The 16,440-nt window shown below is 49.0% G+C and overlaps 1 protein-coding gene across 1 annotated transcript in view; it reads left to right on the plus strand.

Moving 5' to 3' along the window:
- GPR158 (G protein-coupled receptor 158) overlaps positions 1 to 16,440 on the plus strand; it is a 57,693-nt gene that overhangs the window by 33,251 nt on the left and 8,002 nt on the right. The window contains exons 4-9 of the mRNA XM_061557695.1: positions 2,007 to 2,221; positions 4,695 to 4,763; positions 6,145 to 6,254; positions 6,674 to 6,912; positions 9,176 to 9,314; positions 14,512 to 14,617. Of these exons, the coding sequence (XP_061413679.1) occupies positions 2,007 to 2,221; positions 4,695 to 4,763; positions 6,145 to 6,254; positions 6,674 to 6,912; positions 9,176 to 9,314; positions 14,512 to 14,617 (878 nt within the window). The remainder of the gene's footprint in view (positions 1 to 2,006; positions 2,222 to 4,694; positions 4,764 to 6,144; positions 6,255 to 6,673; positions 6,913 to 9,175; positions 9,315 to 14,511; positions 14,618 to 16,440) is intronic.

The following is a 16,440-nucleotide window of genomic DNA, read 5'->3' on the forward strand; positions in this document are numbered from 1 at the left end:
GTGGGGGGCGAGAGGCCGTTGGCCCAAGTCAACGGCTCCTGGTTATACAGGAGGTCGTGGGTTTGATCCCGACCCTGACGCTTGTATATTTGGAGTTTTCATGTTCTCCCCCGTGGTCGCGTAGATTTGTCTACGGGTCCTCCACATTTAGTACTTGGCTGCTGTAAATGTCCATGCGATAAGCCACTTCGTTGAGCTATCATTTGTGATAGCCAGGTCGCTTCTGGTAAAAAAAAAAATAATTCGGCACTTGTCAGCTCTGCGTCATCATCCGCCGACGGTGCCGAACAAGATGCTGGCTGGACGCTCGCGTGCCGCTCTCCGTTTGCGCTGCCTCATCGAACCTGAGGCCCCACGCTGCTCATTCCGCTAAAGCCTCGGTGCCTCCTGAATACAATCTCGTGGCGCGGCGCCGTGGGGCTATCGTGTGTCGTCGGCAACACGGAGGCAAGCACGTGTCATGGGATACGCTAATGTAAAAAAAATATGCACACAAGACACGAACAAAGTTCCTCCGTATAGCCTTAACAGACTGTTGGGGCAAGTGCTGTTAGCGAGCAGCACCTATGAAGACCACCACGGCACACAAGGGGGTTGGGTGGCCAGCACCATGCCCGGCCGCCATTAGCGGAGTTTACACACCACACCAGGTACCCATTTGAGGCCAAATTGACTTCAGGGAGGCCCAGGGCCGGTTCAAATAATCGTCACTGGTGTTGGCCGTGAGCGGGATTCGGGATTCGAACTCGGGTCGCTGGGTTCATAGCCCAAGCGCGCTAACCACTACACTGCATGTACACACACATGTACATATACGAACAAAAGCTATTCAGGATTGATGTTGAGCAGTCATACAAAGCAGTGTCTGTGATTTAGTAGCACTGGCCCTAGTTTTTTGACGGATTACAAATGTTTAAACCATTTTAGACAATGCAATTTTTTCAGGCGGGTACCTTGCGTTACGTTGTTTGGCCAATTCTAATGTGGAGTGTTTTGTTAGTGACATGAAAGCAGATTACCCGGGTTAAGCGCATGCAATATCAGGGTAGAGCGCTCACAATGTCCGCACAGATGGGCTCAAAAATCAACTTGCCATACTGCCACATCCTGACCACTGTGCAATGCAGCGGTAACAACTCTCCCATGATCCACAAACCCTAGCCCCCCAAAGTTCCGGACCACAGGCGCCCACCACCGCGTCCAACTAAGACGATGGCAAATCAACAATGGGCTGCAAGTTTTATTTATTTCTTTTACATGTTTATAATTCAACATAGGCGTTCAATAAAGGCCCAGTGGCTGATCTAACAAAAAGTGGGCTGGAATAACAGTGGAGACTATAGCGGATAAGCACGTCCACGTGACCTTGAACAAGGTTAGCCGAATGACGGCAGAGATGATGCATGGGAGTGCCCAAGTCTAGGAATGCGAGGACATAAAATGGTTAGATGTTTTTTTTATATGACAGAAAAAGCTTAAAGATCAACCGTGCATCTGGAGAAGCAATCTCAGTAAAGGTGGTGGCCACGGGTCTAACCCCAGTCCAAGCTGCGATGGTTGCATCGTCATCATCGACATCACCACAATCATCACCATCGTGCAATAATTTTCACACTTCATGTGTCATCGCATCTCTAGGCGCATGCAAAATTGGTTTGATATGTGAACAAAAATGCCTTCCGATCTATGAAAGAAAACACATACCCACAGAGTATGACAAATCACCATCCGTCCACGTTCTCATGCTATGCAGGACTAACTGTTTTTACGTAATTTGAAACAAAAAAAGTCTAGCACAAATCCATTCTTCAGTTTGATCCAAGGTCGTCCAAGGTTAAATTCCACGTGATCACTGGGAGAGAGAGATACACGCAAACTCCAAATTTACAGCAGGCGTCAGGATCGTGATCGAACCCACGACCTCCTGTATACCAGGCGAGAGAGATAACATCTCCTAGCCACCGCGGCTTCCAGTGGCTTCCTGAACGTCGCTGCTGTCTCGGCAGCGCGTGGCGTCGGCGTCGGCGGCTTTGGCACCGACGGTGTCGGCGGGGTGGAGTGCGCTCCGTGTGCCGAGGGCTGCTCGACGTGCACGGACGGCCGGCCCTGCCTGGCCGTGCTGCTGCCCGCCCTGCGCCTGGCGCTGCTCGCCGCCGAGCTGCTGTGCGCGCTGCTCGTGCTCGCCAGCATGGCCGTCGTCTACCGCTGCCGCAAGAACAAGGTGAGCCGCGGGAACAAAGTGAGCCGCGGGAACATGGTGAGCCGCGGGAACATGGTGAGCCGGGCCAGCCGGCACGGTGTTGGAGCCGGGCGTCGAGCTGATCGATCGACCAGGGGTGGCAGCCCGACCACTCGTCCTGTTCCCACGACCGGATCCTAGCAGGAATATAGTCATAGGCAGAAGATGTGCTTTGAACAACGTCATTGCCTGAAACTTCACCCATGATATCGGTTTTCCTTCTAAGACCACCACAGTGTTGTTGACGAGCTCTGGTCGTCGCAGCTCGCCATGCCACTGGACCGAGCCACTGGCACGTGCGGTGCCGGACTAAGCGAGTGAAAGGCCTGCAGCATATGTTGTTATAAAGGGGCCCTACATTAAACACATAAACATTAAAACACATGTTTTACTTGCATAGTAAAGTAATTGTATTTTTTAATTTGCTATACAGCCAGATAACACGACAAATCGCTAATCTTAAACACCCAGTCGTTCATTAAAGTTGAAGGCGGTATAGTACTATAGTAATAGAGAAAGTGCAGAATCACCGGAATTGATAGCTTGAAGCATTTAGCGCAAGGGCCCTTGAAAGTGCGGGGCCCGTAGCATTTGTAGCTACTCTTGCTACGAGGATAATCCGGCATTGGGCACGTGGCGATCGTGTGGACCCCGCCTGAGCACCGGGGTCCTCACGTAAATCAACTCCACGTGGAGCCTTTCGTCAGGTTAGGGAAACGTTCTGCTGCGATGGACGATTGGCGAAGGGGGCAGGGCTGTTATTGACAAACGTGTTACGACAAGCACAGTTATCACGCGTGGTATAACACAATTAGCACGCGCTATATAACGCGTGTTAATTGTAATTGTGGCAATGCAGTATCACGAGACAGGTACAGTGTAACAGGCAGCAGAGAGGGGGTGGTCCCGATTCTAGATCGCGCGAGCGAGAATCGATCCTTGGAATTGCACGCGGATGTGACGCCTGTGGTACCGTTTACTCACGGGGACAAAAACGGGGTTGCAGAACGAGACGAGAAGTGCGCCGACGAGACGGTGAAGACGACGCAAAAAGGCGAGCAGATTCTAAACACCAAGTCTCAATTCTAAATCGTGACGGCTCATTGGATTCGGCGGAGGAGGTGAATCGTCCCGCGGCTCACCGGTGTCCTTTCGTCAGAGATGAACGAGAGGATTGGTTCGTGTGTAAAAAATGCGAGACCACTTGGGGAAACGCAGGGAGAATGGGGTTTGAGGAGAGCCACCGATGACGGCACGGCATCGTTCCAGAGCCTGGCCGTCGCGCGCGTCAATTCTACGCTCGGAGCAAGGGGGGGGGGGGGGGCCACCGCGGTTCTTCGAGAGCGAGTTGAGTCAATTTCAGTCAGAGTCGTCTTTACCGACGCAAATCTAATCATTCAGACGGTTGCACAATCGTTCGCCCGCATTGTGTCAATTTCCAGTTTAAATAATGTCTCAAAGGTGAGCGCCGTGAGAAGCATTGATCAGAAACCTCATCGTTTGTATTTTTACCAGCCCCAGCATAGCCCTCCTTCCACTGTTTCATCACAAACACGTGGTCGTGTTTAATCCATCACGAGCAACTGCTCTCAGCGGGGGCAAGGGACTTGTCACTCAGCGATGCCTGCAGCTGTGATTGGTGACCCCGTGACCCCCCGGGCGCGAAAGATGAACCTCACCCCACTCACTCGCTCACTCACTTAACCAATCATTCACCGCTCGCTCCAGACACTCGCTTTACTCTCGTCTCGTGTCCCATCTCCCAAGCCACACTCTCACTGTACTCACCCACTCGATGCTTTGCTCGCTCACTCACTCGCTCTCTTACTCACTCATCCATTATATTTATCACACCCAACACCTCGCCCCCACACAGGCTTGCCAATTAACTATCGCATCCGATAGCTCACTCGCTCAACCGCTCACTCACTCACTCACTCGCTCACTCACTCACTCACTCCAAGTGAGTGGATCAATTAACTATCTCCTTCAAAAACCCGCTCGCTCAAAACCCGAACGCAATCAACACACTCACTTACTCAACCACCCACTCAATGAACTGTATCCTTCACTAACTCACTCACTTTGCCATGCCCGTCACGAATTCACTTAATCACAAACCCTCATTCAATGAGCGAACTCACCCATCAGTCATTCACCATCATTCACTCCCCGCATGTGAACAAAAATTACGTATCAAATCTGAATTTTTGATTTTAAATGCCGTGACTCCAGGTTAAATAGAGCATGTATTTAATATGATACGTATTTAAGGGATGGAGTGATGGCACAGTGGTTAGCGTCGGGTGGTGGCGGGTTAACGACACACTTGTATTTATTTACACGATCTAACCCCAAAAAACGTTTACTTCGGGTAATATTGTTGGCGAAAGCCCTACGACTGCTCCGACTGCTACGTGATTTATCTCACCCTGTTGCCGTGATCGTCTTGCAGAACATCCGCTCCTCCGGGCTCCTCCTGCTGGAGGTTCTGCTCTTCGGCTCCTTCCTGCTCTGCTTCCCGGTATAATTCTCCCCGTCGACCCCGTGGAACGCATTCACACCACAAAATTGGAACATCCCGGTCGGTTGTTTTGTTGTTGTTGTTGCTATAAGTAGATTTGTTTTCTTTGTCATCCTGGACTCACAAGACTCTTGACACTTCGTAGGTGTTGATGGTTGTGCTGCGTAGCTCTCCGAATAACGCCACGATAGGACCCGAATAACTTCAGTTTTCAGTTTATTTATTTCAGTTTATTTGGTATAGCCCTGTGAGTCATTCGGCTCTTGAGTCGGATGCAACCGCAACAAAACAAAAAACAAAAACATGAACAACAAAACATCTTAAAGTGACGATGCGCAAACAAAAAAATCCAGGATAAACAGCAAAGTCTTCCATAAAAAGCACCGTACACCAACGTTGTGTGCAACAATTCCAGTGGGATGCAAGTCAAACAACAACAACCACAAGACAACTTAGATTAAAGCCATCAGTCTAACTCTGTACAACAACAAACAAAACACACCGCAGAGCCGAATTACTCTTCCACACGGCCCCGGATGCATAAACGCACGGACACGAAACCTCACCTGCAATGAGGGGGGCAGGTCTAAGCAATAAATCGCAGTGTTTTCAATGTGTATACGTGATGGGTTCGTGCCACCTCCGCAGGCACGAGAGGCACCACCTTTCACTGGGACGGTAAAAAACTACCTTTCTTGAATCCAGTTTTCACCACCAAGTGTGACGATTCGTTGTCATCGGCCAAAATCATTTTCAGGAGGGTTCCTGTCTATGGGGTCGTTTGACCAGTTCCTTATATCACATTTGAATCGAAGTCGACGCTTTGGCCACTCCACATTCCAGCAGGCTTGGCGAGTTTTGCGATTCTAAGTGGTCTACCAGCCCCTGCCTCCAAGGCACCGGATTGCAGAAGTGTGCCAATTCAACCAGCCGTATGTTCACACACAGACACATATGCACGTACACGTGTACGCTTTTTAATTATCAATTAAAAATTGAATTTGGGGTCGGGTTCAATGAAGATAATGGTTCTACCCGATCGTGTCTGGCTTAGCCAAACGGTGAGATTAGCACTCGGCCTGAGCCCATGCTGAGGAGAGAACGCTCGTGAGCAGGAGATCCGGGGATTCATAGAGACGGAGTTTCTGCTCGTCCTCTTGGTGACTTTGGACGGTGAAGCAGTCAGCTGTTCTCTCCTCTGGCCAGACCATTCACGGAATAGTCACAGCGTTCACCGTGTACGTATTGTCAGTGTTCTTAAGGGTTGTTCGTATGCAATCGACTTCGTTCGCAGGTGTTTATGATGCTGGCCTTGACGTGTGCTTGCTGACGAGCACTTATGGGAGGAATGGAATCGCGCTTTTTGTCTCTGGCTGCCCAGGTGATCATCCTGTACTTTGAGCCGGGAGCTCTGCAGTGCATGGCCCTGCGCTGGGTTCGCCTACTCGGATTCTCCATCCTGTACGGCACCATCACGCTCAAGCTGCACCGGTGCGTGGCGCATGGATACACAAAGACAAAGATCCCCCGTGTAGCCTCAACAGACTGTTGAGGGGCAAGTGCTGCTCGCGAGCACCTACGAAGGCCGGCACTGTGGCACACGAAGGGGTGGATGGCCATCGCCACGCCCAGCCGCCTTTGTCTCCCTAGTGACGATGTTTACCCACTGCACCATTTACTCATTTGAGGCTGAGTCGACCTAGGGGAGGCCCAGGACCGGCTCGGATAATTGTCACTGGTGGTGGCCATGAGCAGGAACCGAACCCGCTCGGACACACAAAGACAAAGATCCCCCGTACAGCCTCAACGGACTGTAGGGGCAAGTGCTGTTAGCGAGCACCTACACACGCACGCGACATCGCGAGTGGCAGTGTGCAATGGTGCCCGCTCCCCCCGCTGTCGCTCTCCAGGGTGCTGAAGGTGTTCCTGGCGCGCACGGCCCAGCGGCTGCCGTACCTGACGAGCGGACGGGTGCTGCGCATGCTGGGCCTCATCATGCTGCTCGTGCTGTGGTTCCTCACGGCGTGGAGCGCCGCCGCGTGGGAGAACCTGGGCCGCGGCGTGCTGCTCGTGGGCGTGGGCCAGACGGCCGAGGGGCTGCGCTTCACACAGTGCCTGCTCAGCCGCTGGGACTACATGATGGCGCTGGGTCAGTGTGCTCTGCTGTGTCCGTGCGCGTGCGTGTGTTTAAGTGCCGCTGCGTGTAAACAGCAACACTGGGGGAGACAAAGGCGGCGGCCGGTTGTGGTGTTAGCCACTCACTCCCCTAGCATGCCGTGTTGTGTGTATGTAAGCTGAACTTATTTCGCACCATATGTAGTCAACCATACTAATCGGAGGTGCAGGGGACGGACAACAAACTGACAGTACTTGCCCCAACGGTCTGTTGGAGACTACATGGGGGTCTTTGTATACTTTTGTGCGTGGAGTGGTGTTGCAGTGCTTCGTGTACTGGGCTGTCCACCTACCTGAGTTCAATTCCAGGTCATTGCAATCATCAGTACGGTATATGCCTAAGATACATTTAATGGAAAAATAACTTAGAACTGAATCGTTCATAGTTGCGCTTCATTGGCCATATATGAGATCATCATCAGTAGCAAGTGGTGTCTGAGCTGGTCTGTTGTCTTCCCTCGCTTGGCTCAGCATGAAAAATGTACCTGGTGCAGTGTGTAAACATCAGCAATGGGGAGACGGTGGTGGCTGGCCTTACAACCCCCCACGTGTCATGCTCATTTAATCAGGGGCTCGCTCAAAATATTCGCCCCAATAGTGGACGAGGCTATATGGGTGATCTCTTGCACCCAAGCGATAACTGGAATTAATAATTGTTAGTTGCGCATGTAGTTAATGCAAGGCTTTAGCGTCCCAAAGCAATATTTTTTATGTTCATAAATTGGGCTAAAAGATCCCTTGATTGTGACTGCATATGCCTTAAAATTCCAGCGTTGCTTTAGACATCGGAGAGATCAAAATCATCACACGCATGTGGTACAATAAAAAATAATCGAACCCAATAACATGACAAAATCAATTAATGTTCCGTGATGAAATATTCAAGCCCCTGAGAGTCCAATGCGTGTGCATTGTAGAGCACACGATAATCAAGAAAAAGATGAAATTCCTCCATAATACATAATGCTTACATTCAGACACATAGCGAAGTCGTGAATTGTATATTAGAATAATGTACAATACTAGGCGTATCTTTTTTTCAATTCCAACTTGGCTGTTGGAATCTCTCTCTTGTGTACTGTCGACTGATGTAATATGAGTCGTAGTTATTTTTGTTGGCTTAGATCGTATGTAGGTGCAATGTCAATCCTTTAACTCTAACATCCACCACCAGACAGAGCCAGTCAAATACAGTTGCCACGTGCACAAACGTGCAAAGTGATTTGGGTTTTTTTCAGTCAAACTGGAGGAATGTTGAAAAGCATGGAACATTTTCTCCATATTACAGACTGTCAAAATTTAGTCTTTTAATGTCTCCATTTGCTTGTGATTTGACAACTTGATTTCAGTGTCTCCGTTTGGTGGTGGAGGGTTATTGTTAAACTAATCGGCATTCTACCTACACGGTGATCAAACTCAAAAGCAACCAATTATGAATCGCAATATTGGTTGTGAAAGCCTACACATAACATTGATGTAGTAGTATCAAATGACTACACAGCGTGTGCCCACGCAGATTTAAAATAAAAAATAACACTTTAATAACGATCCATGCCTACAATGTACCTTGAAGAATGACATCGCAGTGCTGTACAAATAAATTGTAGACTTTAAGCGATGTCAAATTAGAATTGAAAAAAATAATCAGTTTTCACGTTTAATTTTAGTCGAACATAATGAAGGAAAGAGAGAGAGGGATCGCTGCGGTTGTTTGCGCATCATAAACGAAATCCACTCCGCATTGCCTTCATATTGTAAGCACACTTACACCCGTATCGGCAAGCAAGGGCACGCATGCTCTCCCACCTTCATCCATAAGCGCCCTGACCGTAGCACGTGCGTACCGCATTCGGCGCCGTCGTGTACTCAGCCGTCCGTTCATCCGTTGTGGTTTGTTTCTCCATGCTGACTCGGGATGATCGCCACGAGTAACGAGAGCGGCAACCACGTGATGGAATGCATCCTGGGGGGCGTCCACCGAGTAGAGACGGAGCGATGAAATCGGCTCGTGTCGGGGTGCCAGTTGGACTCTCACTTCGCAGGATCGCGAGAGAATGGCGGCACGTGGGGAAAGCCTTCATCCAGCAGTGGATTGATCATGGCTGCCGATGATGATGACAATGGCTGACACGCCGCACTGCGCTATTGCTTCTCACCCACCACCCCCGAACTCTGACCTCCGCCTGCTCTGGTAACGTCCCCCCCGTTGTCCACCACTGTCCTCTTCCCCTCGCTAGCGGAGTTCCTGTTCCTCTGCTGGACCATGTACCTGTGCTACGCGGTGCGCACCGTGCCCTCCGCCTTCCACGAGCCCTGCCACATGACGGTCGCCGTGCTCAACGAGATGCTGCTCTCGCTCATCTTCCACATCCTGCAGTAAGGGCATGGAGTGTCTGGCATCTCTCGCTTCGCGTTCTTTACGTGGCGTCGCGTTGCCATGTGGCCCGCGTCGCGCTTCCCCGTTTCGCGTCCTACGCTGCGCGATTCACAGTGCGTCTCCAGCCGTGCGCGAGTGTTGTGCGTCTGATGTGAGGCGTGACGCGCGTCGCGCGGTGCGTCTCGAAGCGTGTGGATGTCGCGTAGCGCTCCCTTGTGCACTCCTTCGACCTCCCGCCCTCAATCTCGCCAGCAGCGCTCAGCTTCGCCCGGCCCTCGTGTCCCATCGCACTCCCCAAATATGTTGTGTTCCAAACTTGATTTGGAGCTTTCGTGACTGCAGGAATTACTTTTTGGTCCTTTCGGTAAAGTCACGGAGAAAGAAAATAAATTCAATAATAGAATACGACGTTTCGATTGCAACACAAGCAATCATCATCAGGTAAGAATGAATGACAAAAAACAAACCTAGTAAACTTAGAAATAGAATGCAATACAACACAGAGAGTCGGCTAACATAACACATAGGCATGTGCAATCTTTGGAAGAACGTAATCAACCAGGTAGGGTGTTGACTGTTGTGTTAGCCGACTCTCTGTGTTGTATTGCATTCTATTTCCAAGTTTGCTAGGTTTGTTTTTTTCTCATTCATTCGTACCTGATGATGATTGCTTGTGTTGCAATCGAAACGTCGTATTCTAATATTTAATTTATTTTCTTTCTCCGTGACTTTACCGAAAGAACCAAAAACTAAAAAGTATGTTGTGTTCCCACAACCTGTACACGCTACGTTTGCGACTTCACATAACAGAAGCGCAAACATAACAGAAGCGCAAACATAACAGAAGCGCGAACATAACAGAAACGCAAACATAACAGAAGCGCAAACATAACAGAAGCGCAAACATAACAGAAGCGCAAACATAACAGAAGCGCGAACATAACAGAAACGCAAACATAACAGAAACGCAAACATAACAGAAGCGCAAACATAACAGAAGCGCGAACATAACAGAAACGCAAACATAACAGAAACGCAAACATAACAGAAGCGCAAACATAACAGAAGCGCAAACATAACAGAAACGCAAACATAACAGAAGCGCAAACATAACAGAAACGCAAACATAACAGAAGCGCAAACATAACAGAAACGCAAACATAACAGAAACGCAAACATAACAGAAACGCGAACATAACAGAAGCGCAAACATAACAGAAGCGCAAACATAACAGAAGCGCAAACATAACAGAAGCGCAAACATAACAGAAGCGCAAACATAACAGAAACGCAAACATAACAGAAGCGCAAACATAACAGAAGCGCAAACATAACAGAAGCGCAAACATAACAGAAGCGCAAACATAACAGAAGCGCGAACATAACAGAAGCGCAAACATAACAGAAGCGCAAACATAACAGAAGCGCAAACATAACAGAAGCGCAAACATAACAGAAACGCAAACATAACAGAAGCGCAAACATAACAGAAGCGCAAACATAACAGAAGCGCAAACATAACAGAAACTCAAACATAACAGAAGCGCAAACATAACAGAAGCGCAAACATAACAGAAGCGCGAACATAACAGAAACGCAAACATAACAGAAGCGCAAACATAACAGAAGCGCAAACATAACAGAAGCGCAAACATAACAGAAACGCAAACATAACAGAAACGCAAACATAACAGAAGCGCAAACATAACAGAAGCGCAAACATAACAGAAACGCGAACATAACAGAAGCGCAAACATAACAGAAACGCAAACATAACAGAAACGCAAACATAACAGAAACGCAAACATAACAGAAGCGCAAACATAACAGAAACGCAAACATAACAGAAGCGCAAACATAACAGAAACGCGAACATAACAGAAGCGCAAACATAACAGAAACGCAAACATAACAGAAACGCAAACATAACAGAAGCGCAAACATAACAGAAGCGCAAACATAACAGAAACGCGTAGATACATAGATGGCATAGATACTGAACAAACATTCCTTTATACTTACAGTGGCGGTGGAGCAAATCCTGGGAATCAGTCAGGTGCACTCCTGACAAAGCTGTCCCCTTTATACTCCACACCAGGTGCTCATTTAAGGCTGAGTTGACATAGGGAGGCCAAGGACTGGTTTCAATATTCACCATTGTTATTGGTTTGTGAGTGGGAATTGAACTTGGGTCGCTGGGTTTGTAGCTCCATGCGCTCGCCACTGCGCCACCGCTGCATCATGCACGCACACGCTCACCTACAGTTGCCACCTCTTAGACATTAAAAAAAACCATGACATATCGTGAGAGAAAAAATATATCTCTCAATACCGGGATGTGGAAGAACTGCAGGCAAAAACTTGTCTTTAGCGGTGTATTATCATTATTATTTTTATTTTCTTGGCAACTGCCGATAAACCGGGACTTTTAATGTCCAAGGAAGTCTGAAAGATCTCCTAAGATAAGAGCGACCTCCTCGACAAGTAGGCGATCCTGGGAACAAGCAGGCAATCCTGGGAAAGCCAGGACGGGTGGCAACCCCGGTCTCATCACATCCCACGAACAACAACCGTGATGACGCCACCGATTCCAGGCACCTTGAGGCCACGTGATGTTGTGTGGGAAGGCTCGCTGGGCAGGGGGCCACCAATGTGCCCTTAAAATTCGCACGTGGCTCATCCCATCACGGGTGTTCACAACGTCTCCCAGGGATCTCTAGGTCCGCCGTTCTCGCTCTCAATCATCGCAGCGCGGCGTAATTTCAAACGCGGAGTCACGCCCCCCCCCCCCCCGCTGCTCCCTCTGAGTGAGATAATTGAATCTGTCCGGACTGCACCTGCCGGACGGGCGTTTTGAGTAAACAGCTTGGTTGCAACCCCCTTTGTAAAACGTTAGAACCCACTGTATGTGACGTATACACGTGGACGGTGTTGTGTGTTGTGAGTGTTTACTCCGTGGGGGAGCGGTAGTGCAGCGGTTGACGCTACGCCGCTCTACGAACCCGGCGACCCGAGTTCGATTCCCGCTCATGGCCAACACCAGTAACGATATCTGAACCGGTCCTCGGCCTCAAATGATTACCTGATACCGTGTGCAAAATCATAGCCACTGGGAAGACAAAGGCGGCCGGGCGTGGTGCTGGCCCACCCACGCCCTCGTGCGCCGTGCCGGCCTTCATAGGTGCTTTCCCAACTCTCTGTTAAGGCCGTACGAGGGATCTTTGTCTTTGTGTGCTTACACCATACGTGTGTGTTTGCATATATGTATGCGCGTGCCTGCGTGTTGGAACAAATGTGGAGCGGGAGTGTTGGGATTCGTGCGCCCCACTGCAGAGCAGGCGTCCCGAGTTCAATTCCTGCTCAAGGCCGACATTGCTGATGGTAATCTGAACCGGTCCTGGGCCTCCGCTAGATCGACTCAGCCTTAATTGAGTGCCTGGTGCGGTGTGTAGCAAATATCAGCGCTAGGGAGAGACAAAGGCGGCGAGAGAGGGTGTTGCTGTTTTTATCCATGGCTGGGAATCAAGCTCGGGTCACCGGGTTAATAGCGCAATCCGCTCACCACTTCACTGCCGCTTCACCCAATCCAGGTTTATTTCAATAAAATAATTCCAGACATAGTTAAACCTTCACCTCACAGCGAGTATAACAGACGCACAAGTACATTCATTAATTCCACCATTTGAAACCTGTTGAGATGGATCACTGCGTTGTCGTATACTTATTTAGCAAATATGCATTTGAGTCGCGAGGATTAAATGCATGCTGCAATGAAGATAAAACCCGCTTAGGTTTACTCAAATTGTCGATTTTAAATGGTAATGAAAAGTTCTCACTGAAAATCCATCCTTGGCCGTGGGTCCCAGCTGAGCTGAATTAATCAAAGCGAGTGTCGAGTCGGCCACATTATTCTATCACGAGACGTAACGCCGTCGTCACCTGGGCGCACACGGGATACACAATCGCAAGCAAATACATCAGTGTGTGAATAATGACCTCACTGGCGCGTTAACGGAGAGTGCACATAATGGAACAAAAATGCAGTTTCGCGAAAATACACGATCGTGATAATCATGAAGATAATTGCTCACACTGTAAAGGATTATTTAAATAGATTTGCGTGGTTATTAACCAGAGGACACTTTGCCATGATTATAATTATTATTCATGATAGCGATGACGATTTTTTTAAATGCCAATGATGCTTTGTGATGATGAAGTGATGGCGATGACTAGATTGTTGATGGCAATTATGATAATTACATTTTTAATGATGATGCTGATGGTTAGTGATGGATAGATGATGATCATGATGATGATTTTATGATGATGATGATGATGACTATCTGATGACGGTTATGATGGCGACGGTGATGATTAAGATAATGACGACGATGATGATGACGATAATGTTGACGACGGTGATGACAAAGATGATGATAATAATGATGACTTTGATGACGATAAAGACGACGAAAAATGCCTCGTTCTTCCCCAGCGCGCCCGTGGCCACGTGTTGACACTGCCCACAGAGATCGCGTCCCTCGAGCCCCGAGTCGCTGCGCCGTGCTCGGGTCTCGCCGTGCTCTCAATATTTCATGCCTGAATTGTATTCTATTGCGTCCGGTGCCAACACCCTTGCTATTGCATGAATAATTAATGGCGGTGGATATTAAATTGGAGCGAGAGTGCACACATTAACCGTGCGCGCTTAACTCAATACGGGAAGGGAGACGTGTCGTCTGCTGAGAGTTGGGAATTTTTTTCCTTTCTTTAAAAGGTTATTCATTGATCATCCTTTATTTAACCAGAGGTGAGAGCTACCATTAGAATCATCATCATTATCATCATCATATGTCTTGCAAGGGAGATGGAGGAAGCGTATATATTTCAAACAGGTCTCCCTTGAGAGTTAAAGACATTAAATGGAGATAAAACAATTTTTAGATTTTGTAAAAATAACCTGTAGGATTCCACCTCCCTCCCCCACCGCCAAATTAAATAGTTCAAGGTGAGAGAGGAATCTTTAATTAAAATATAATGTCATCAATAACCCAGTCCACACCCCATCCCTTCACCACACACTCGTGCAAAACAAGGAGTTGTTTTTGTTGTTGTTGTTAAATCTGCCACAAGATGACGGGCGTTCGTGGGAGGCTGCCATTGACGGTTGCCGTGGTGTCGCCGTGGTTACAGGTTTGTGATGACCTTCACTCTGCACCCCGACTGGATGCTGCTCATGGTGTTTATTCACACCCAGCTGACGGTGACGGTCACCGTGAGCCTGCTGCTCATACCCAAGGTACGGGTGAGAGGGAGAGGGACATGAGAGTGAGGGAGATGAGGGGTAGAGAGGGAGAGCCGGGAGACAGAGAGAGAGAGAGAGAGTAGCAAGGGAGAGAGGGAGGGAGAGTTGGAGGAAGGGAGGGGAAGGAGGGAGAGCAGGGAGAGAGAGAATGCAATAAGGGTGAGATGGAGGGAGATCAGGGAGAGAGGGAGGGGGGAAGGAGGGAGAGCAGGGAGAGTGGGAGGGGGGAAGGAGGGAGAGCCGGGAGAGAGGGAGGGAGATCGGGGAGGTAGGGAGAAGCAGGGTTAGCAGGGATAGTTGGAGGAAGAAAGGGAGGAGGGAGGGGAGTGAGATGGAGAGCAGGAGGGAGACCAGGGGATGGGAGGGAGGGGGAGGGAGGGGGAGTGGAAGGGGGAAGGGAGGGAGGGGGAGTGGAGGGAGGGAGGGAGGGGGAAGGGAGGGAGGGGGAGTGGAGGGAGGGAGGGAGGGGAGGGGGGAGGGAGTGAACCCCCTGACATTGCCCACTGTTGCACGAGCGCTCGGGTAAAATGGTGCTCGTTACGTTGTCATGCCGACACGCGTTTGCTCACCACACCAGTGAGGCTTCGGCGCTTTGTACCGCCGCTAATGTATGCACGTTAAGTTAAATCGGACCTTTCCATTCATATTTTTTATTGTGTTTTTTTTTTTTTGGGGGGGGGGGGCTTTTATTTATCTTGCAATTGTTATATCGGGGTTCGTGTAAAACAAAGCGCTGCGTTTGAAATGTTCAATGGTTGATCAATTGCGTGGAGCCCTCCTTTGATTTGCTTTCATTCAATCTCTGTTCACTCGATCTGGCCACAAATGAATGCCGGTTTTCCTAACACAATCAGCTGTCGGGTAATAATACAACCCAGAGGAGAGTACCTCGCATCGCGTGATCCGATCTACCGTCGCCGTCGTAGTTATCAGCCTACGGAGGGCAAACATGAACTCGGACGCGAGAATAAGAAATAACGCCTGCAGAACTCGGTGTGACGGCTGCGGTTCTGGAGGCGCCGTTTCATATCTCGGCACTGTGACGACTTCAACAAGTTTCATTAAGTACAGGAGATTTGTATCATATTATTGGTTCTTTCGGCAAAGTCACGTAGAAGGGAAATGATAAAATGATAAAAATATCAAACAATAAAAATTCTCACGACGTTTCGACTGCAACACAAGCAATCATCATCAGGTGTGAAATCCCTTCTACGTGACTTTACCGAAAGAACCAAGAATATGAATCCCTGTGGCCAGATCAAACTGTCGGCGCGCTCGTGTAAGATTGGAAGATTGCGAATGTGCACTTCTAGTAGACGTGCAGCGTTGGGCTAACGTTGGGCCAACGTTGGCATGTGGTGGGAACCGTTGGGCCAAAGTTAGGTCAGCAGCGTGTGTTGAACGTATTTCTACATCCGTGCCGTAGAGTGCATATGCGCGCATGTGCGATTCATGACACGTGTGCGTGTCATGATGTATGTGTACGTGTTCATGCTTGTTTTTATGTATGTACATGTACATATGCATCTGTGGTGTGTGTATGCCATTGTGTATGTGTGTGCATGCCATTGTGTGTGTGCCATCCATGATGTATTTTTACACAAGGTGTGTGTGTGTGTATGCACACATGTATGTATGCGTGCGCAGTGCACTGGTTAGCACACTGAACTACAAACCTCGTGACACAAGATTGATTCCCACTCGTGGCTCACATCGCTGACAAATATCTGAACCGGTCCTGGGCCTCCCTGAGATTGACTCAACCTCAGATTCGTACCTGGGAGACAAAGGCTGCCGGGCATGGTGATGGCCAC

Source organism: Lethenteron reissneri, chromosome 23, assembly GCF_015708825.2.
Source record: "Lethenteron reissneri isolate LAM-NWPU_2019-01 chromosome 23, ASM1570882v1, whole genome shotgun sequence".
In the NCBI taxonomy this organism is placed as follows: domain Eukaryota; kingdom Metazoa; phylum Chordata; class Hyperoartia; order Petromyzontiformes; family Petromyzontidae; genus Lethenteron; species Lethenteron reissneri.